The 22,513-nt window shown below is 36.2% G+C and overlaps 1 protein-coding gene across 1 annotated transcript in view; it reads left to right on the forward strand.

Annotated features, from left to right (window-relative positions):
• The window catches only part of LAMA2 (laminin subunit alpha 2), a 334,586-nt gene that overhangs the window by 249,402 nt on the left and 62,671 nt on the right, over positions 1-22,513 (forward strand). Inside the window, exons 34-40 of the mRNA XM_063153343.1 lie at positions 3,667-3,809; positions 4,319-4,417; positions 9,170-9,281; positions 12,617-12,779; positions 17,083-17,293; positions 18,757-18,873; positions 19,999-20,162. Coding sequence (XP_063009413.1) covers positions 3,667-3,809; positions 4,319-4,417; positions 9,170-9,281; positions 12,617-12,779; positions 17,083-17,293; positions 18,757-18,873; positions 19,999-20,162 — 1,009 coding nt within the window. The remainder of the gene's footprint in view (positions 1-3,666; positions 3,810-4,318; positions 4,418-9,169; positions 9,282-12,616; positions 12,780-17,082; positions 17,294-18,756; positions 18,874-19,998; positions 20,163-22,513) is intronic.

The raw sequence follows: 22,513 nt of genomic DNA on the forward strand, positions 1-22,513 counted from the left end.
AGATCAAGCAGATATTTCATTGTTAGGAATTTTTCCTTAACTCAGTCTTGTGGGGTGAAAAAACAAAAAAGATCCTCAGCCTTGCTGCAGTCAACAAATTTTCATCTATACGTATTTAAATATTCAAGAGTGGTAGAAGAAGAAAATTATATACTGAGATTCCTTTAATACCAGGTACTGGGCATTTAAGTATTTGCACTCAAGACATTTAAGTATTTGCACTCAAGATGTTTGCAATGAGAGAGGTTTTTTTTTCCCAGCTGTCAATCTCTGCTTCATCACAGCCCTGCACCAAGAAGAACAAGGGAGCTCCCAGCCACCAGTTCTGGCAGAATCAAAGTTTTCCCTTCAAAACAGTGAGGAGCTCCATGTTATCAGCCTAGGCAGATATCATGGAATTCAGAACTAGGCAGAGATGCTGTCTCTGTCAGAGATAGATCTTGCAGAATCTGTGAAACAAAGCCTCTCCCAGCTCTTACACAGCCCTTAATTCAGCAGGTGCTGGGAGCCTTTACAGAGTGAGCTGAAAAGAATGTGTGTCACACTACGTTTATGAAGCCTTGGACTAGTTTCTTCAGTGTTCCGGGTTGTGCTGTGTGTCCATGTATCTCAGCTGTAAGAATTAATTTACATCTGTGTTGGGCAACTGCTTCTCGGGCTGCATGGGCTCAATTAAGCCATCCCTGCTTGGTCTAGAGCTTGATAAGCTATCACTTGTTCTCCATTTTTGTGAGAAAATGAACTCCTGTTGAGTTGAGGTCCACACTCCTCTCTTTCACCCAAATCAAGCAATCTTTAAGCTCAGCTACTACTGGTATGTATCAGAACCAGCAGGATTTCTAGATAATAAAAATCAGAAATAAACCTTTGTAGGTGTTTTAGACCCTGATCTAGGTATGAATTTTCCCATATTTTGGAGGCATACTGATCAGGTAAGCTGCATTGAACCAACAGCAGTGGCAAGGAAGATAAAGCTTTCAGCTCTCTACTGGGGTTCTGTTTTGGAAGGCACAGGAAGGCTGTTTTAGTATTTGGTGTGAGAATAGTGCCAAAATGGGAAAAATGAGGTAATAGCCAACAGATTATTGAGCTAACAGTAGTTCAACACTTTGTTTGAAACAACAGGAAGCTGATACTGAAGAGTCACTGATTATCGTAGGATACCACCTCCCATCAGAGATTGCATGATTGCCCTTAGACCAAAAATTTGCTAGTCATAACACAGTCTTCTGAATATTCACAGATACGAATGTATTAAAGCAAAATTGTGTCAGATAATCACTCAGTTGGAGGAACACATTGTGACTCAGATGTGTTTCTTTTATTACACATTATGTTTCTTTGTAAGATGGAATAAACTTAAAAGAATTTCTTTTAGCATGCATACTTTGGGCATATTTCTCACAAGAGGTAAGTCAAAATCCTTAGAGACTTAGTGTGCATGGAAGAGTGTGGTGAAAATGGAAAACGCAGTAATTTGCATTAATTGCTTGTTGAACTATTGTAATATTGATTGCATGGTTTGCCTCTGACATGCTTGCACTGCTGTAATGATCTGAATTTAGTGCTGCATTTGTTAATATTAGACACAAATTTATCCTGACAGCTTTATAGATAGACACAGAAGTATTTAGTCTTGCAAAATATAATCACGCTTTTGAAATATTTCCCATAGCTACAGTACATTACAGACTGAATACTGGAGCAGCTCAGTCCTGTCTCATCTACTCAGCTGTGGTCTCACTCGATGCAGTTCCTCTTTTCAACCTGATTATTTTGCAAGAGGTGCTAATTTATACTGAACGTTCATTTATTGATTGCCCACTCATTGAGAATACTTCATGTCTTATGGGCTGTTCATTTTTTTCTCATTGGTGTGAATTGAGTTTGTCTTTAACACATAACAAATTTTTAGCAATTTATTACCAACCACTAGGAAAATTTTGAAGGTGAATAGATTTCCCTTGTTTCATGAGTGAAATCATATGTGGGGAAAAAAAACCACAGCAAAAACTAAAGTAAACTATAAAGGTCAACACTTGTCAGGTTCAAAATCACTTATTTTCATCCTGCAGAATGATTATCTGGTCTCCTTACCTTCTTGATCAACTACAGAACAGGTGTTTGTTATATAAAACATTATTTGCTGTAAAATCTGCTTTTCCTTGAATTCTCTCAGGCTTCTAAAGGCAAGCACACAGATGGCAAGAACAGGGATGATAATAAGTTGGGGGGAGGTAAAATTTCATGTAGGAGCATAAATCAGAATGTATCATGCCCACAGTTATTGACTGCAGTTCCAGTGCAGTTCAGTTTATGTAACAAAATACTGTGAAATAGGAGAAAGGAGTCTGCAAGTGGAAGCAATGAAAATGCAAAAGGAAATCTTAAAATAACAGTAGTATCTAGCCTTCTGCACCCACTTCTTACTACGATAATCCAGCATCTACCTGCTCTCCTTTTCAATCCCCGCTTGAATTTCATGCTGTATTGAAATAGTTTACCTTTTTTTGCCTCAGTATTTGACTCTACTCTTTGTCTTTGGTGTACTGAACAGTCAAAAGAGTAATAACTATATTTAGGTGACTATGAAAACTTTAATGAACAGAAAAGATGTAATCCACATGAAGAACACATTTCAGGAAAAAAGAAGTAATTCTCTTTTGAAAATTACTTCTCTTGTCTACAAAAACATACACTTTGCTTAGCGAGGTTTTTTAGCTATTAAACTGCCTAGCTTTGCTGAAATAAATAATTACACGCTTGTAACATTTTAGGTACAACTCTTCATGTCTCTTAACATCACCAGTGAATTCATTGTTCCACAGTTTGCTTCGTCTCCTGAGATGTTTGGGTTTGCTAGCTTTTTATGCAGAGAAGCAGAAAGGTATTCCCACAACTCTTTTCTAAAGGATGAAGAATTCTCCTGTCTGCTGCATAAATGATACAAGATGAGAATATCTTGTGATAGTTAATCGAAAGTAAGGGAGGGAGGAAATGCAAACTTCTTTTGATATATGCAGCACACAACAATATTTTTCATCCTGAAGGATCTTTGAAAGAATAGAAGCATACATGAAAAGCTTATAAACTGGTTAATGAAAAAAGGTAGGGAAAACCATTTTTTTAAAAGAAAGCTACCAGTATTTTTACCTGTATGCTTTCAGCTGTCTGCATTACAGGTTTAGTATGCTTGGCCATGCTGCTATATGGAGATTTTAAAGGTTTTTTTCCTTGCATTCAAATCCATAAGCATATTGTGTTTCTTATAGAGCTCCTTAGATTCTCTGAATTGCCCATCTGATCTACAAATTGCCTATCTGTTATTCTCAAACTTTGTCCAAATTACCTGTATAATTTAATATTTTATATTGGCTAGTCTACAGTGGACAACATTAATTATTTCCTCTTTTAGTGAGCTAAGCCTATCAATTTTGATCTTTGTGTTTTATATTAAACTGTCCATTACTAAATCCTAAGCCATAATGTCTTTCCTACTCCCTAGCTGTTGTTTCCATTTTTTCTCACACTACACATTTGGGGTAATAGTTATGAAATCGGTGTTACCTACCCCAGAATTGCGTGTGTGCCCCACAATATCCAAGTCAAATGTCTTAAATGTTTAGCAGGAGGAAATGTTTAGCAGCCTTGTTGTTCTTCCCCCAGCTTGTGATGATGAATGCACAGGACTCCTTCTCAACGACCTGGATCGGCTAAACCAGATGATCCTGAGTGTTAACCTTAGTGGTCCACTGCCTGCTCCATATAAAATGTTGCATGGTTTTGAGAACATGACACAGGAATTAAAGGTATGTTGGCAGTATTCACATAAATATCAGAGCTTCAGTACAACTACACTTGATTCTGTTCAACCTCAAAGCTGTGTGTACATTCAGAGAAGAAAAAATAAAGATTTAATTATTTTAGCCTTGCTTTGATTCATAAATAAGTATTACAGTTATTTATTTTTACTTAATTTAATAAATAAATCTTGCAACAGTAATTTCTGAACATATGTGCAAGGACTTATACTTCAGGTATAGAAAAGCAATGTTGCATACAAATAAAATAGTCTTCATGCTGATGGTCTGTAAAATGGTTATGTATTTAACATATTGTACATTCCCTACCATACTTACAAGTTATGTAAAATTGACAGGATTCCTGAAAAAAGCCTGTTGGATGAATGTGACACAAGTCAGTGACAAAAGGGGTTGCATATTGTAATGAAATGTTTGATGCTTCTTTTCTTCAATATTTGGAAGCCCTGACATCCATCACATACAGATTTTTCTCTCTCCCATCTCTTTCCCAACAGCATTTGCTTTCACCTCAGAGAGCACCAGAGAGATTTCTTCAGCTAGCACGAGAAAATCTGGATACCTTGGTGACAGAAATGGATGAACTACTGACAAGAGTATGTCTGTGATCACATGGAGGTCTATGGGTTTGGTTGAGGCTGCATAATGACAGAAATCTTCTCAATATGCATTAAACATGAATGAATAGATGAATTATAAGATGATTCTCGGTCCCAGTGTCTAAAATGACAGGAAGTCCTCTAAAAATCTCTTTTTGTGGGCCAATATATTGACACAAATTTTCTGCAAAACTTCCTAATAAGGTAAGAAAGCTTTTTCACTTCAAAACAGATGACCCAAGAATGATCTTACCTGGAAAAGACTACACTAAAGAGGTGTGCAAGTTTAGTTAAATATGTGTCTTCTAGATTTCCTTTATGAGCATAGTTAGCAACTTCTGGATTTCAATAGATGTGCTATGTACTCTTTCTGTTACAAAAGTATTATTTCAAAATAGACCTCATTTTGGTCAGTAAAGACGATGTCTAAGAAAATAATACAAATTGTGCCACCTAGTGGAGAAAAAAATAGGAATGTGAACCAGACTCAGTATAAATAAAGCTGTCCGAAGTACATTGATGGGAAGAACTACCAAAAGTCACGATTGTGAGTTGAAAGAACCAAATAAGAAAGATGTGGAGTACTGTGTACTGATCAATATACGCTGCAGAGAATCACATAAAATCCAGGCAGTTTTAGCATCATGTCTCTAAATTGTGATCCACGTGGCTTAAGGAACTAGAATTCTCAGAGAAGCTGTTTTCTTTGTGTGATTTTTATGCAATTTTGAAATGAGGGGTGGGTAAGAAAGCATTTGAAGTGTGTTTGCATATGTAGGCACCCACATGTGCATGCATACACCAGTATCTATCTGTATGTACTGACATTGTGAGAAAACTTGCTTTTCCACTTCTCTTTGATCCTTTATTTTTCTGCAAAAAGCAACTGCAGTAGTTTTAAGTCTAGCTTGAATTTTAACCCATGTCAGCTCTACAAGCAGGGAAGTTAATATTGCTTCTATTAATATTTCTCAATCTTAGGCTAAGACAGTTTTTTTTTTTCCTCTTGGCAAGTTGCTCTTTTTAATATGCTTTTTGTAATTTCCCCAATAGAGATGACCTAAAATAATGCAGATTCTGACCTTCTGTGGACAACTCTTGGAAGGAAAAAACATCAAAAGTGTGATCTTAGGGGAGTTATTGTGGTGGCCACATTATCACCACTACGTTTTTGCAGTTTTTCATCATTGTGACAAATAAGCAGCCTTATGATTTCCAGTTATCCTTACAGAGTTACTTGGAGCAGTTTGGGGTAGTTTTTGTTCGAGTTTTTTTTTTTTTTTAACTTAGGGACTGGAAATTGGTGGCAGGTCCTACCTTTCTCCTTCTGTATTTGTAAATAAGAATAGTGTTCCAAAAAGAAGAACGAGTCCAAAAGAAGAACAAGCCCTGTGTTCAAGGTTCATTTCCAAATGAAGATACAACTACTAACTACATAATGGCTGGCACTTGGAGTACAGAGTACCACCATAGATGCCAGAGTTTTTCCCTGTATCTGATTTGCAGGCTCACTGTATTTTCAAAGTGAAACAGTACTGATGAAGAAAAAAGCTGGTGAAGATTGGTGAGGAATCTATTTCCATGAAAAAAAATTCTAAGCATTTTAAGATAAAATATAGAAGACAATAGTATTTAGTCACTACAAGACTTTCAGGGGATTTGCTTCCCTGGGGTCTCTTTTCAACCAATAATCTCTTACTTCAGTGCGGCACTCCTTTTTTTTTTTATACGCTGTTCTGTGCTTCATTTGCTTTGCCATATAGAAGATCCTCATGTCTTTCTTGCACTAATTATGTTCACGTTTGCATGCACATTCCCACACTGACCACCAGAGGAAGAACTGATATCTTCAATTCCTTTCAGTTCACTGTATTTCATCAAAAACCCTAACTTCCCTTCTAATTAGGTACCTTCAGAGTGTTCAAGAAAGACAGGAATCAGAATCACTCATCTTGATTTTAAATGCTTCTTTTGTCTCTGTAAACTTTTGCCTTTCTCCCAAAGTACTGAATTTCTCTAACTTGAAAATTTCTGGAAGTAGTAGCAGAAGCAACTTAATTTGCAATAGCTGGGAACATTTGGAGAGAAAGCCAAGAACTTCCATCTGTACATGTCTGTGTTTACACCTCCTTCTGTGGTCTGCAGCCCACTAGCAGAGGAGTTCTTTAAGGAGCTCCTTAGAGAGGAGTTCCTTAAAGAGGAGTTCTTTAAGTCTTGATTAATATTAAATAAGCAGACTAAATAAACATGGAGACAAACCCAAAACAACAAAAAAAAAAATGTGTATAGTTGTTAACACTTGCTTATAGTTTAAATTGCTAAGTGGCTGCTCCAGATTGGAGCAAAGCCTTTCATGGAACCTCCATCACTAAGTTTAAGCTGTGGGCATCACCAAAGCATGCTCACCGATCTCAAATACTTTCTTTATTGATTTCTATGGTAGGGATCTCCTTTATGCCAAAAAGTTTTATTTGTGTCCAAATAACTTCTACAGGACTCTTTCCAAACCCTTGCTCTGGGTCCAGTCTGCCTTATTGCTCCCACAGCAAGAGTTTGTTGGGCCTGTTTCAACTGTTAGAAGATGCTGAAAACTGACGGAAATCAGTAGTAGTAAATTGTAGATATGTAGAAAATTACTAGGACCTTATTAACAAACGAAAACATTTAATTAGCTGTGGAATGGCCAGCTACAGTATGAAGGATGTTCACTATTTAATATGGTTTACAGAGTTAAAGCTAGACTAGATAGTGAAGCAAAAGCCGATTTTTCAGCAAAGGAAATTCTGTCAAAATACAGAAGGCCTTCAGTGGACCTGAATGGAATTTAAGTGCTAAAAAGAGCTGTCACTGAAAGGAAATGAAAATTGTTCAGTGACAGATTAATTTTCAGAAAAATGTGGTACATGCTATTCAGTCATAAATAGAGAGGTTAAAGTGGCCAATTTGAATTAGCATGAATGTGGAAAAAGTAATCAAAACTAAGAAAGGAATATGTAAGTTGTAAAACACCATTTCTAGTAAAGGACTAGAAATATTATAGAGTATAATAAAACTGAATGTGCATATTCCAAACAAATAAAACTCAAAGAATAAAAGGCTTCTTCTGGAGGGTTTGATAATAAATAATGAGTTTTTTTCAATTACATGAAGAATTAAATGACATCAGAAATGCCAAGGAGAGTTAGAGCAGTGGTCCATCAAGACCATTTGGATTTTTTTGCCTTTTTTCTAACCCAATTGCCTCTTACAGCTCACTGTAGCAATATTTTAGTTCTATATCCAGGCAGGTAAAAAGGGTTTGTAAATCTTAGAGGAAATAACCAATAGTATGATTAAAGCTGTGTAAGTGTGAAAAGACTTTTTCTACTGATAGAGGGATGGAATAGAACAAACTCCCCCCAGTCTGCATGGGTTCTTATTTCTTCCTGTATATTTCTATTTACCTGAACCGTTTTCATATAAATTACTTTCAGCGTAACTACTCTGAAGTAGCCCAAAATTGTAAGTGGAATGATAATGCCAGGAATTTTATTTCAGAAACTCAGATGTAAAGTACCTTGAGGGCTGCCATCTAGAAGCCAATCAGGCAAAAATAAATGTGTTTAAGTGCTCCTATTTCTCTGACTATTACTGAAAAGTGTGGGGTTTTTTGTAAGGGAGAAACAATTTGTGCAGTTCAAGTCAGGGAAAACCTAAGCTCATTTTGATTTATTGACCTTCTAGCCATTTCACAGAGACTAGGAAATTCATAATGCCTTGTTTCAAGATTTTTTGGGGAATGTAAAGCCTAAAGAAAAAAACTAGGGTTTTACTGGTTTTATTTGTTGGAGGTTTTTTTTGGGTTTTGGTGGTTTGGTTTTAATTGGGTTTGTTTGGGGTTTTTTTTTTGTTTGGTTTTTTTTGTTTGTTTCTTCATTTGGTTTGTTTGGTTTGGTTTTTATTTTTGGTTTGCAGTACAGCTCAACAAGCTTTGTGTCTTGAAATCTTTAGCTTCTTTTCAATAAAAAAGGGTCAATTTTTAAATAGGGACCTCAAGAGCTAAGTAGAGTGTCCTACGATGATTCCTTTCCTCAGCATGTTTTTCAGGCCTGCAGCAGATGTCTCCCTTTCTGCTGCTGCTGTGATTCAGTACAATTATAAAGCATTTAGTAACAGAAAGCTTAAATTTTACTGAGCATCCCAATATGTCATGAATGACCAATTTCAAGCATTAGAGCTGAATAAAACTACTCTTTATTTTTCTCTCTCTGTCTTGGTCAAATTAATGTATTGATTTAAAGTTCTTCTTGCTTGTTGGAATGAACTGTCTCTTTGAGAACACCTCCAGGGAAGAAGCAAAGAGGTCACAGTACCTGCTGCACTTTGTCAATCGAAAAGTACACAATTGTGAAGCTATGGAAAGTATTCCCTGAAGAATCTATTAAAAGGTTCCAAACAGCATTTCTTTAAGCAAAGATATTGTTAGTCAGTGGATAATTTAATCCTGTCTCCATTGATGTGCTGCTGCACACAAGTAGGGTTTCTAAGAACCTAAAATAAAGCCTTCCAATTTCCATTTAAAGGAAAAGGTAATAAAATTTAATTGTGTACTTGAACAGAGCATTTCATTCCCCATGCATCTGATCAATAATTCATTGATTGCCTCTGGCCTGAGGAAAGTTTTGTACATGTATTCAGCCTGTAGGAATATAACATAGTGCAGCCTTGGCCTGTTCATTAATTATATTTTCCCTGAATTGGTATCACCAGGCTACCAAGGTGACAGCAGATGGGGAGCAGACCAGGCAGGATGCCGAGAGGACTAATGACAGAGCGAAATCCCTTGGACAGTTCGTCAAAGGCATTCTCCAAGCTGCTGAAGGTATTGGAAAAAATTGAAGTACTTGAGTTGTTTCTCAAGAAAACTGGAGGATGTTAGGGGAAGAGGGTCTGAGAGACAATGAGGAAGACTTTACTTGCTGAGAAATGTCATGTGCTTAAAGTGCTGAGTGAAGAAAAGGCAGTAAACTGTCCTCAAATTTTTCTTCAAATCTATGTATAGAGTTTATATGAACACTTAGTGTATTGGTAATTATGAACAAAGACTAGAAGAAAATGGAGCATGTTCCTTCAGGATTTTTGCAATTATCTGAAGAGCTGTTATGATGAAGTAACAAACAGTGCTTAGCTTTTGTTTATTTTCAAAGCAGTTAAAAATATGTATTGGTAAAAAAGTTTGGTGTAATTTTAGTACTTGGTACATTAACACTTCATCTTAATTCACCAGCTTTACTTCAAAAATGCACTAATTTCTTGCTGTTAATGAACATCTGCTGCTTAGAATTTGCAAGTTGACTCCTAACCCTACCTAAGCATGGAGCCAAAGTCAATGCTCTGTCTTCCACAGACTGATTCACTGCACTTACACTGCAATAAATACTTATGAGAAAAATAGATTCTAGATGGCCTTAAGAAGCAAGACCGATATATTTCATAAAGCTATTAAATAAGATAATGGCTGAAAATATTACAATAATTGGCAAATACAGATTTTTTTTTTTTACTTGAAAAAGACTTTTCAGCTCTTTCCTCCTCCAAATATTCACTGCAGTGCTGGTTTTAGTAGCTATGCTTCTGAAGGCTTATGTCATTGAAAGGAAAAGCTTTGATTTTTGTCCAAGTGCTATAAAATACATTTTACATTATCTTTTGTGTAACATTTCCATGTATGTGCTTTGGAAGTGAACTGAACAGCACTTTAGGATATCCTTAGGAGTTGTAACTTTGACAAGAAAAAATTGTGGGAAAAGCAACAAGAAAAAGTGAGCAAATTTTTGAGAATTTTTTTAAACAAAAGACCATCTTCCCCGTATTTCAGGATGAATTTGGGATGATGAGCAAAACAAAGTTTTTGACACTACTAAGTTTAGGCCCAGTGTTTGTAGCTCAAGTAAAAATTTCCTCAAGCAGGTTTAGCAGTAGGAAATACAGAGTTAGAAAACTTTGAAGGGGTGAAATAAATTTATGCAGTATCTCAGAAGTGGACAAAAACTTTTAAATCAATGTGTTTGCCTAGTGGCCAAGTTAACATTTTAAGAATACATGAAATACACATTGAGAAATACACATCACAGGATTGAGAGATACCTTGTGGGTTAAGGCATCCACTCTCCTACTATCAAAAGCTTTCAAAAGCTCATCTTCAAAGTAATTTCTACAAATACGCACAATCTGGATAGGAGGCAGTTTCAGTACTCTTCATAATTGCCATAGTTCACATTTCTAGCAAAAAATATTCATGTTTAGTTTCTCATCATGTTTCCTAGCAAACCCTGTTCTTTAGCTCAAATAGATGTTTTTTTCCATTCCCTAGTACTTCTCCTCCTTTCCCCAACACCAGATATATTTGCAGAGAGAAATCATATTCCACTTTGGCCTCTTTTTTTTCTAGGCTGAATTGCACCAAAGAGTGTTCTCCCAAATCTCCTACTCACCTTCATGTAATTTCCCTTTCTCTGCTGAAAAGTATATCTGTGTTTCTGAACCACAGCCAAAAAGCATGAAATGATGTTTTTTCAGTGTCTTCCTCTTCAGGAGGAGTAAAACTTGCCTATGTCTGCTCTCCTAATAATGTCCCAATAACTTTTTTTTACAGCTGGATGCCATTGGTGATTCATAACACAGCAACGTTCTTCTGATCCATTCTTTTTACCTCACTGACAAAACTCCTCATTAAAAGTGAGAAGTTTGTAGTGACTGGTTCTAATGACCATGCTCTGACTGCTTATTCACTTCTACTGAGCTGATTGTTGACTTTCTGAATTTCTGAGTAGCTGTAACTAATTTTCCTTCTTAGCTATCGAATTTCCCTTCTTTGCAGTTCCTAGCCTTTGTCTATGTCAGTGTACCCAGACCTTTTACCACCACTGGACTCTGATATTTGCATTCCACTGAGACACAAAACAAAACATGGTTAGGAGAAGAGAAGGATAAAATTTGGTATAGGTTTTTCTGAACCTAAGAAAAGGTTAGCTTATATATTCATTTTTCTTTTATGTAAATATTCAGGGACGTTACTCACTATTTTTTAAATAAAATTATAAAAAATTAATATAGACTTATTCCTGGCCTGAGGTACCTTAGTAATGATGCATAATATAGTAAATATTTGAGATATCCATGATCCGTTTGAGGAAAGTGTAGTCTTTTTCCAGACCTCACAAAACCACTCATTATTAAAGATACAAATCTCAGTTCTCACCAGCTGATCAAAGACATCATTAGATTAGAATTTTCTTCATAATTTGCTCTAAACCTATACTATGTGTAGAGGAAATAGTGATTTACTGAGGTTTGAAATACTGATTTCAATGTCTTCAATTAAATATTTAATTTTAAATACTCATAAGTACCCCTGTGGCCAGGAACAGTGCCATTTTAGAGAAATCAGTTACTTGGGAGCTCTGTACTATGGAAGGGCAGCAATACTTTTTAAAATTGAAGATGGAACTGTTTGCCATAAATGACCTAGTTGCTTCTGAAAGTGAGTATTCTAATATGATGTGGTGTGCTATGGCAGAAAGATTTTAGTCCATCCTTGAGTATGATGCTGTGTATAAAGCTTTATCTGTTTGGAATAATTTGGCTGTTCCAAACACATTTACAATAAACCTTCATTTACTCCAACCCTCAAAATTTTTTCCATGTATGGGTATCTTCTTCTAAACATATGAGTGGGCTTAGACATCTGTGGGTGTCTCACTCGTCTTCTGATTCATTTTCTAAAATTTCACAACTGTTTATTCTTCCCAGAACTGTTAAGTCTGAATGCTAAAAATGACATATTTTAAGGTTCTCCAAAAGTAATTTAAGCCTAATTTTCATTGCTTGTCCTCCCTGCTCCTTAATTCTACAAGCAATATAGCAAACTGTCTTCTGCTTGTTTTGAAGGTTCAGTGCAAATTCTTTCTTTGAGGAGCAGGAGGAGGGGAGCAATGTATTTATCATCCTGGATATAAAGACTTGTTCAATTATTGTGTTGAAAAGTGAACTATAATAAACAGTTTGATTAAACATATATTATTTTCTCATTTGTTACTGACCATTGAATCACAGCAGAAATAACCAGTGCAAGTTGTGTGCCACTGATAGAGTAGGCAGCTTCTCTGTTGTTTTTAATTACTAGCTCCTTACATAATGTATTTTGGTCCCCTGCAGCTGCAAAAGAAGATGCTGTGAAACTGAATGAGACACTCAGAACTCAAGACAAGACTTTGGAGAAGAGTCTTCCAGAACTGCAGAGTGAGGCTGAAGGAATGGTCATACAGATGAGAAATAGAGACTTCAGTGTGCAAGAAAAAATGGCTCAAGATGAGTTAAAGTGAGTAGAGAGACTCCAGTCTCCAACCTCCTAGTGACAATGTCTGATTCTTGTGTGATTGTCATGTTTGCCAGTCAAGTTTTCTAGCTGAGGCTTACAGAAATGTGAAAGAAAGCAAAGTCTAATACTTTGTATCTGTTGATATAGCATTTGCATTCTTGAAAATGCTTACATACGTGAAAAGCAATCCCAAGGAAATTATTTCCCTGCTCCACAGGTACCAGCAACATTTTTAATTGAATTCTAATTTTTCTCAGTTTGTTTTTAGTTTCTGCTTCAGACCTGATGAATGGCTTTAGTACTAAAAATTCCATCTGGAAGCTTGGGGATTTTCCCTGGAAAACTAGTTGGTCTAATAAAAATAATAACTGTCTGACAAGTTTGTTCAATATAATAGACATTATAAAGACACAAATAGACATTATATCTAAACATATTTTGCCACGTTTAGAATGGTGTAGGTCAGAATAAACCATTTCTGTGGCATAGTTCAGAAGCCTGCTGTTTGGTTATTTAATTATCTGTAAATAAATGTATACATATAATTATATTGGCAGCTGTTTATAAAGCAATATGCCAAATGCTGAAAACTTACCTGACTGAGAAAAATACTTGGCTTGAAGTTAAAAATTCTGGTAGTTTGTTACATCTATATGAGTAAGACCAGGCATATTTCCAGAGTTAGACTTTGCTTAGCTCTTCACCAGTGCAAACATCTAGCAGGGAATCCAGCTGAGCAGGGACACGGTCCATTGAAGTTGTGATGGATCAAAAAACTGTCTGGGATAGAGTTATGCAGGCCTGAAAATGTCAGTTATCAGGTGTGTGCCTACTGTAAGGAGACGCAAATGGAATACAAAATTAGCTGAGAATTCCAAACAGTTTAGAATCAGATTTGCACTGCCTATCTTAGAATTTTCAGTCTAAGATAAAACCAGATCATTTTCTGGAAATCCTGCTAGTGCAGTATTTCTTCCCATAACTGATAGCTCTGCTTTCAGTTCTCTTGAGAAAGAATATATTGCAAACTTATTTGTGAGCAATGTTTTATTGCTTTTTCATCTGATTCCACTGAGTCTCTTCTATGCCTTCTCTACTCACACAAAGAAGTAAACCAGTAAAAAGTTGAGATGAGAAAAATTTAGCCAAACCTTTGAAAGTGCTGCCTGCAAATTTAGGGCTGGCTGGAGAAGGGCCTTTCAAACAAGGTATTATTAGTCCTCAAATGCTATTACTGACATAAAACTGTCAGACTACAATGAAATAATTTCCTACTCTAGCACAATAGCTAGAGTAGAAAATGCAGTAGGTTTTTTTTGAGGAACAGAACTTCCCTCCTTCTTTCATTCTTCCTGAAATGTACAAAGTGAGTTTTTAAATTTCTCTGTATAGGAATACTTTTTATACTAAGAGATATGTGAATATATTCATTGATTTCAAATAAGGTTTATGGTTTATCTTAAGGATAAAGGATTACCTCTTTATAGGCAGTCACTGAGATCCAAGAAATTTTGGCAGCCAATTTTGGCAGCCAACTCAACAGAAAGTAAATTAGTCACTGTGCATTACAGGGTAGGGAGGAAAGGACCCTAGAGATGTTGTTTTCTGAAAATGCCTCTTGAAGGAAAATGTTATAAAACTCTTTAAATAGTGTAGTAAGAAAGTGGATAGCGTACACTCTGCAAGGAAGAAGAGTGAAGAAAAATTAATCATTCTTAGAACTCTGGAGGTACAGGTGCATGGATGTGGATCTCTGTGCTCCACACATGTGTGTACTCTCTACAGACCCATTTGACATACTTAATTTTGAATAAAGTAAGGCTCTTGCACGCCTCATGATCACTTTGAGGTGCTTACACTTTGGTGAGTTGTCTTTTGTCAGTGATTGTATTCTGTTTTCAGAATTTTGTCCAAGAACAGAATGACAAGATTCAGTGGATTCTCTGCTGTGTTTTCAGTGAATTCTCAAAACTTAAATAAAGAAGACAAATTAAGTAAAGTTTTCTTGTTTTCATAGATGGCAAACCTTCTCTTACATATGCAGGTTTTTCCCTTATTTTCCTTGAAATTTTTCAAATCCAGGCTCTTATTGCCTTAGTGTACTGAAACGGCATATTAGTTATAGTAATTTCTCTCTAAAAGAGCATATAGAGAAATATACCAGTTGCTGTTTTGAAGTGCCATGATTTTAGTATTTATGAAGTATATCTTTCACTATTTTATAACATTCCTTCATGTTTTCTCAGATGCCACTGAGTTGCTATCAGGGGATGCTGTGAGCCAGAATTCTTTCTTTCTGTTTAGTATGCTGAGTAGCTTTATTTTTGTGTGACATTTTCTTCCACTAATTTGTCTGATGGCTTCTGAATCTCTGTGAATTTCTATCATCCACTTTCCTGGGGGAATGAATTGCATAACTCAGCCATACAGTGTTGGAAGATATGCTTCCTATGTTTTGACATTGCTTCCTGATATTTCTATTTTTGCTTTTGAAGAGACATGGGACAGTTGATCACCTTATAGATGCTATTCATGATGTTACAATCCTTATTTCTTCTCCTTCTGCTGGTAGGGCAATTCTAACATATTTAGGCTCTCATGTGCAGTTAATGGGTTTTAATCATTTTGTTATGAGTCTCTAATCTTGTTTGTTCTTTTGCACTCGTTTTGAACATCCAGACCATTCAGCATTCCATGTGTTAGGCCAGATCTGTGACTGTTTCTTCTAAAACTTCAAGCATTTTGTATAGTTTTATTCTTTTTCCAGGATGGTTTCTAGTGAAAGTAGCACAGCTTAAGTGTACAAGAGAGTATTTCAAGAAATGTGGCACAGTCCAGTCACACAAAAGTTCTAAGGCAAGGGATTACATGGAACAGATGGCCTCTTACTTCATTAGAAAGAGCAGAGGGAAAATGCTCAACAGATCAGTATGAAAGTGCTATCTTAGGAGCAGCAAGGAAGAGTTTTGAGGTAGACTACTGGATGGATAAGTAGTTTGAACTGTGCTATGAGGCAAGGGAATAAAAGGAAAATCCATCTGTTTCATACTCTTCCTCCAGTACTGCAGTGTCATATGGGTGTCAAAATTTGCCAGAAGTGCAAGACAGGAGCTTCTTATAGAAGAATAATGGAGGAGGTATGAGAGAAATCCTGAATTCCTTGCTACACTTCTGTGACAGGGTGTCAATATTGGGATTTAGTTTTTGATTAAATATTTTGTCCTCAGAAGTTGTGAATTCAACATGTGAATAATTTTTTCAATCAAAACCAAAGGCAGAATTGATGGAAAAAAAACTTCAATCCATCTCAGAAAATCCCCAAACTAAGATTACAATTTGACTTCCCCTGGCTCCACTTCAGACTCTTAATCTATGTCCAGTGTCAGCATATCTTTTCCTCCTTGCCCATATCTTTTTGGTGTGCATTTATTTATATGTTTATTTTTAGAAGATTCCTAATGGAACTGACTACAGGCAGGCCAAATTGCAAGGTTTTTTAAAAAAATACAGTTCTTGCTTTCCACACTTTGGCATAATGAAACAGGAAGAAAAACTTATTGTGTCCTAGGTGGAAGAGTGATAAATTTCTTCCGTAGTTATTATCTGTCCTACATATTCCAGTTTACTTAGGATTTTTCTTATCCCTAAGTATCATTTTGGAAGTGCCTGAGGTGCCACTTTTTTTTTCCTGCCCTTGACATATAATTGGATTAACACAGTGGTGTTGCCTTTGGTGAAACTGATTTGAGGCACGCAGATGACAGGACTCCAGTCCCTTTAAACTGGGGTCAGCAAAATCCATTCAGAATACTCCAGAGTTTATTTTAGATAAGCAAAATTTTTTGACTACTGGAAGTCATAAATCCAAGGATCTAGGTTTGGGTTTTTTTAATTTCACCAGAAAGAATTTATGATTTTTGACTGTCTAGTCTATAGCAGTTGTCTACTTCAAGACAGCTTGAAATTGGTGAAATGTTTTAGAAAACTTCAGTTTGCCAATCAGATCTCAAGAATGGAAATTAACCAAAAAAAATTAATTAAAAAAATAGTCTTCAAAGGAGAGTATTTGAATATATTCTGCTTCATAAGTAGGCCCTAAGTGGAATTTATAAACCTCTTTTAAGAAAGGGCTTAGAAACAGCTGTCCTTTCACTTTATTAAGCATGTGTCATCTTGAAAATTACTTTGAGACTTAATTTAATTTCCTTTTCTTCTATTTCATTTCCTTTTTATTGAGACTATTCAGATTATTTGGTGTAGGGAATATGAACTCAGTGTCTTCATAGGTTGCAATGTATTTCAGGAATGCAGAAGATCTTTTGGACAAGGTGAAGAAATTATTTGGTGACCCCAGTGAGAAAAATGAGGATCTCAAAAATGAGGTCCGGGACAAGCTAGCAGACTACCAAAGCAAAGTTGCTGATGCTCAAGATCTGCTAAAGGAAGCTGCAAGTAAAATTTGGGAGGCCGATCGTTTATCTGCAGTCAACCAAAAAAATATGACCATGCTGGAGGTGAGTGCTTACAGGCTTTATCCTCGATTACTTGGTTTCTGATTAAAGATGGAACCTTTGCATGATTAAATATTGAAGCAAAAATATAAGCCAAAAAAAGTATTATAAAAATCTAACTCTATCTAATGTAATTTAAAGGGAACGTGTTCCTCAGAATGAGGAAGTGCACTGGCTTTTAAAAGTAGAATTACTCCCCTGCTTTACTGAAATAATACCATCTGCTTTGTGGAAGGTACACTGGATTTATTATTCTGTGGGAAATTAAATTCAACCCAGTCTAAATAGTCATGTAAAATTCAAAGCATGTGCTCAATATTTAAATAGGAGTTCTGTTAAAATCTTTGCTGTCATATATTTGCTTCTAGAAAACTTACCCTTTCATCTCCCTCTCCAGCCCCTGGGAAAGAAGACTGAAGGGGGTGTGTGGATATTACAGAGTAATAAATCAAACTCTATCCTTGGTAGTTAGTAGCTGTTATAAATGATGTCTCTCATAGAAGAGGGGTCTGCTTGTGATTTAATTTAAATTGCAGAGACTTAAAGAGCATATTATACTGTACATTAACAAGCATTTAACCAAGACATAAAGAGCAGAGTCACCCTAATGAAGATGAATGTTTCAGCTCTGTATCTCGGTGAGCTTTCACCTCAAGTACAGTATGAGGTTAGAGTTCTGAGACCTCCGTTCTCAGCAGAGATTTCTGTGCTTGTTTGAATTAAGGAAATGCAGTGATCTGAGGAATTTAGGTGATCTCTGTCCTGTGCATTTTCTTCCCAAAGGTGGATGAGTAAAGGTTGGAGAAATTACCTGCTATTTCAGTTTTAAAAATATTCTCTGCATCACTGTAGCAGAGTGCCTTTCCAGCAGTCCTGCCCACAAGGCTGCCATGTCTTCCTGTCAAACTAATCTGTGATACTCAATGGATCTTGCACAGAAAATTGCCAATTCTTTATTCAGAAGTCCATCCTTACCACACAATATGCAGTAGTTTTACTAATTGGAAAACCAGAAATCTTTAGGTTACTCCAAACCTTTTATTTTGCATTCAGCAGTTGATGAAGTACCAGTGGATGGAAGTAGGAAAGCAGCAGAATATTTTTATAAAATTTTCCTTCATTGTCAGAGGTGATTTACAAAATTAGCAACTTACACATCTGGGTAACAATTAGGATTTGTAACTTTGTGGTTTGTTTTGCAGTAGTACTTCAGGCAATTACCTCTGTTAGAGAGCAACAATAACCTTTCCACGTGGGAGGACAGTACACAGCTGGGAATGGGAGGACAAAGGAAAGATACCTTACATGTGCTTTATTCTTGTCACCATCTCAGCTCTGAGAGCTCAGAGAGTTGCAGAAGGGGCATTGTGGCATGGTGACAAAATGCAGTCTTGTACTGAGGTGCTGGCATTTGAACTGTTCTGGTAAACAACTCGTCTTTTTCTTTGTGTGAACTCGTCCTATAGAAAAGGAAGCAAGCTGTAGAAGATGGTAGACAAGATGTTGAAAAGACCCTTCAGGAAGGGAATGATGTCCTTGATGAAGCCAATAAACTTGCAAATGACATCAGCATAGCTGTAGAGGTGAGAATGTATCATCCTTACCAGAGATTAAGTACAACAAAACATCATTATGGAAGCAAAATAGATTAATAAAGTAACACTTAATTTTTCATTGTATTTATCAATATTGAAATATTTTACTTGGGATATTTTTTTTCCATTGCAGTATAGTAGAAAAGCTAGTCTGGTGTATAAAAATTAATAATTTGGAGTTTTAAAAGATTCGTTGGATTACATGTGAGCTAGGTCACAATGTTTTAGGGATTCTGCCATTTATAAATGTAGTATTCTGATTGTGGTACTAACCTTATCTTGAGAATTACAGATGCAGCAGACTCATTCACAGTCTCACTGCAACTCTGTAATCTAGGTATAGATTTGTCTGCACAAAAACTGTGTATCAGAAGGAAGCTTCAGAAATAATTTGTTGCATGTGGCCACAATTTTAAGTCTAGACAGATCAGGGAGAGGATTGAAATCTCATTTTACATAATATTTTTGAAAATTCTGCCTTAAAAGTTTTGCCAACAGAGTTTGAGATCAGTGTTGTAGCTACAAAAAAAAAGCCATCTTGAAGTACCATTGGTTCTGCAGGTATTTCCAGCATGCATTGCAGCTTGCCATAATAAATGGAAAAATGCTCTTTGGAGAAATGGAAAAGGAGACACAGTGAAACAGCTTTTTGGAACAGGAATGGCAAGTCTTCAAAAAACATAGTTCTTACTGAGAAGCTTTAATAAGCAAAAAGATGTTGTATCCACTCAAAGGGTCCTGAAACATGAAACTTCTGCCACTTAATAGTTATTACTGTAGAGCACAGCAACAATTTAATATAGCTATACATGCATCTACATTTAGGAAGGAAATCCAAATTAGTCTATAAACTTTAAACCATGCAATTCCTTAATTATAAAAGAAAAGCTTCTACTAAGCTCAAGAGAGATGAGTAGCTCTTGGAATATTGTTTATCTCCTCTCTGCTTTCCGGTCCAGCCTTTCCTGTTACTCATTCTATACTAGTTCCCTGAAATTTTAATGCATGGGTAAGTTAAGATAATAGCCCACAAGGAAAGAAGAAACACCCTGATATATAGATACAGAATGCTAGCAATCAGAAATTCAAAGGCTTTTCTTTTGCCATTTTCAGTATGTGGAAGGTGTTGCAAATAAGATACAGCCAATGTCTGATCAGCTGAAAGATAAAATAGATGACTTATCACAAGAAATTCGTGACAGGATGCTTCCAGAAAAGGTGTTGCAAGCTGAGAACCATGCGGGCCAGCTGAATGAATCATCTGCAGTGCTGGATGGGTAAGGCAGACATGCACTGGTAATGCTAAAATCAAATCATGAAGCAGGTTTGCAAAATTGCTTCAAAGAACTTGAAGGGCATTCCTCTTCTTTGACATCTGCCACTGGGGGTATACAAATTACAGGGGCATCTACAAGTATACAACTATTGAGTTAGTCAATTTATGGAGCTCTTTTAAGCAGTTTCCTACATCTTGTGATTCTTATAGCTTGCTGCTATGTTGTGAAAAAAATAGCAATTCTTCTTAAAGAGCTCCCTACACATTTTCATGTGCATTTGTTAGAAACAAGTAGTATTTTCCTTTTTAAGATGACCATTTTGGTAGGAGACTATTATTGTGATTTTTAAATTGCTAAATTGTTTACTGTCAGAAGTTCCCCTTAGTGATGGACAGTAATTTCTCTACCAGTTTCAAAACTCTCTCCAAAAAAAGTAGGTGCCCTGGACGAGGATGCTTAAACCCAAGAACAGAAACTTCAGTTTCTGTTTACCACTATCACATTCCTAAATACAAGAACTGCAATGCCCTTCATTTATATGACCACATATGACTGCTCTTTCAGCAGAATGTTGCTATATAACTCATCGTGAAAATAGCTTCATGGAAAGAATATAAAGCAAGGTTTTGTTGGGTTTTTGGGAATTTTTGGGGGAAAAGAGAGGGGTGTCTTTTGTTTTATTGCATTCTATGCGCTTAAGAAAGCAAGCCATAAATAGTAAGTGTAATTTGCAATAGTAATACCCAGAAATAGACCATGGAAATTCTGCCTCTTGGACCTGTCCCCAGCACCAGCCTCTAGTTTCATTATTTTGTAAAAGCACTGCATGAAAAAAAGTATTATTTTTTAAACATTAATAATATGCTACTTTTTTGCTCCTTCTATCTTTTAGATGCTACCTGAAGACTTGAATATCCCAAAGACTTGTGAGCAGATGCTTAACACAGTTTTTTCTTACCAGCATCTGTAATTTTGAGGAAAAGACAGGAAATTAGCTCTGATACTTGCAAAATTACATGACTTCATTTACAGTGTAGTTACACTACTGTAGACACCCAATGTAATACATGTTTTAAGGTGTGCATAAAATAATGATAGCTGTGGTTTCCTGGGTAAAAATGAACTTGAAAATGAGTGACTTTAGTGTCACACCCAACCACACATGAATATCTGAATACTTGGAAGGTTGTTGTGAAGGAACTAAGAAAGAGAGAAAATGTAGACAAAAAAGATTTTACTTCCCAGACAAATATTGGCAAGACATGCTTTGAGATATAGCTTTATTCAAAAGAGACCTTTTTATGGGTGTTTGTATGTGCTTCTGTCTTAATGTAGGTGACAGCTTGGCCTTAAGGACCTTAGGGTAGTGTTCAAGATGTTGTAACAGCACTGTGCATACCTATGTCTGATCCAGAAATCAACCTCAGATTCTCAAAAAAAGACAATAAACTCCACAGAACCAAGGATATTAAAAATTATGTCTAAATGCAGGTTGTTCAAAGTTAAAATTTCTAATGTGATACATATGAAGATACATATCTTCAAATATCTTCATGTGATACATGAAGATACATATATTCAAAGGACAACGAAATACCATGGTGCTGTGCAATCAGGATAAAGCTGTTTACTTCATGCACTGACAAGAAATAGTTGTACTTTACAGGCATATACAGTCTCTATCAGTTTGAGAAATTAAAAAGTGTATCTATCTTCACAACTGGCACTTGAGTGTCTTTCAGACAATTCTAAATTTGGTGATCTAGATTACTGTTTCTTCTTACAGGAGAGATAGAGGGAGAGTCCTGTCTCTCCAGTCACCTTCTAAGGATTCTAATAATATATTGATTGACAATGAGGATGTTCTCTTGAGTGTTAGAACATGGAACCATTCATGAACTTACCCTAGGAAAAGAATTGTTATTTCTGCTGTGTACAAGGAAGCATGAGTATGGGCTTCTCCCTTGTGGCTGATTGCCTGCTCATGAGTAAGCACCATTGGTATTTGGCAAATTCAGTTTAGGTTTTTCCTAACCAGAAAGGATTTGAACCATGTTTCTAAGCAGTTCTTGAGGTACTTGCTAGGTAAGTATTCTGGGCTCCACATTTGTTTAATAGAGCATCACAGAAACTTAGAGTGGCCTAGTGAGCTCCAGCCGTTGTTGAGGAAAGAGATTCACTTTTCCAGGGATGATGCAGAGGCAGCTCAGTCATGCAGTTTCTGCAGTAACCTAAAGGGAATCTCTCTCCCTCTTTTAGCTACATGCTGAATCCAGGGACTATATCTTCTGTCCACTTTGTCTTTTCTGTGGCTTTTGGTAGAAATCAGTGAGTAATTGATGCGAGGATCA

The sequence above is a fragment of the Melospiza melodia genome, chromosome 3 (assembly GCF_035770615.1).
Source record: "Melospiza melodia melodia isolate bMelMel2 chromosome 3, bMelMel2.pri, whole genome shotgun sequence".
NCBI lineage: Eukaryota > Metazoa > Chordata > Aves > Passeriformes > Passerellidae > Melospiza > Melospiza melodia.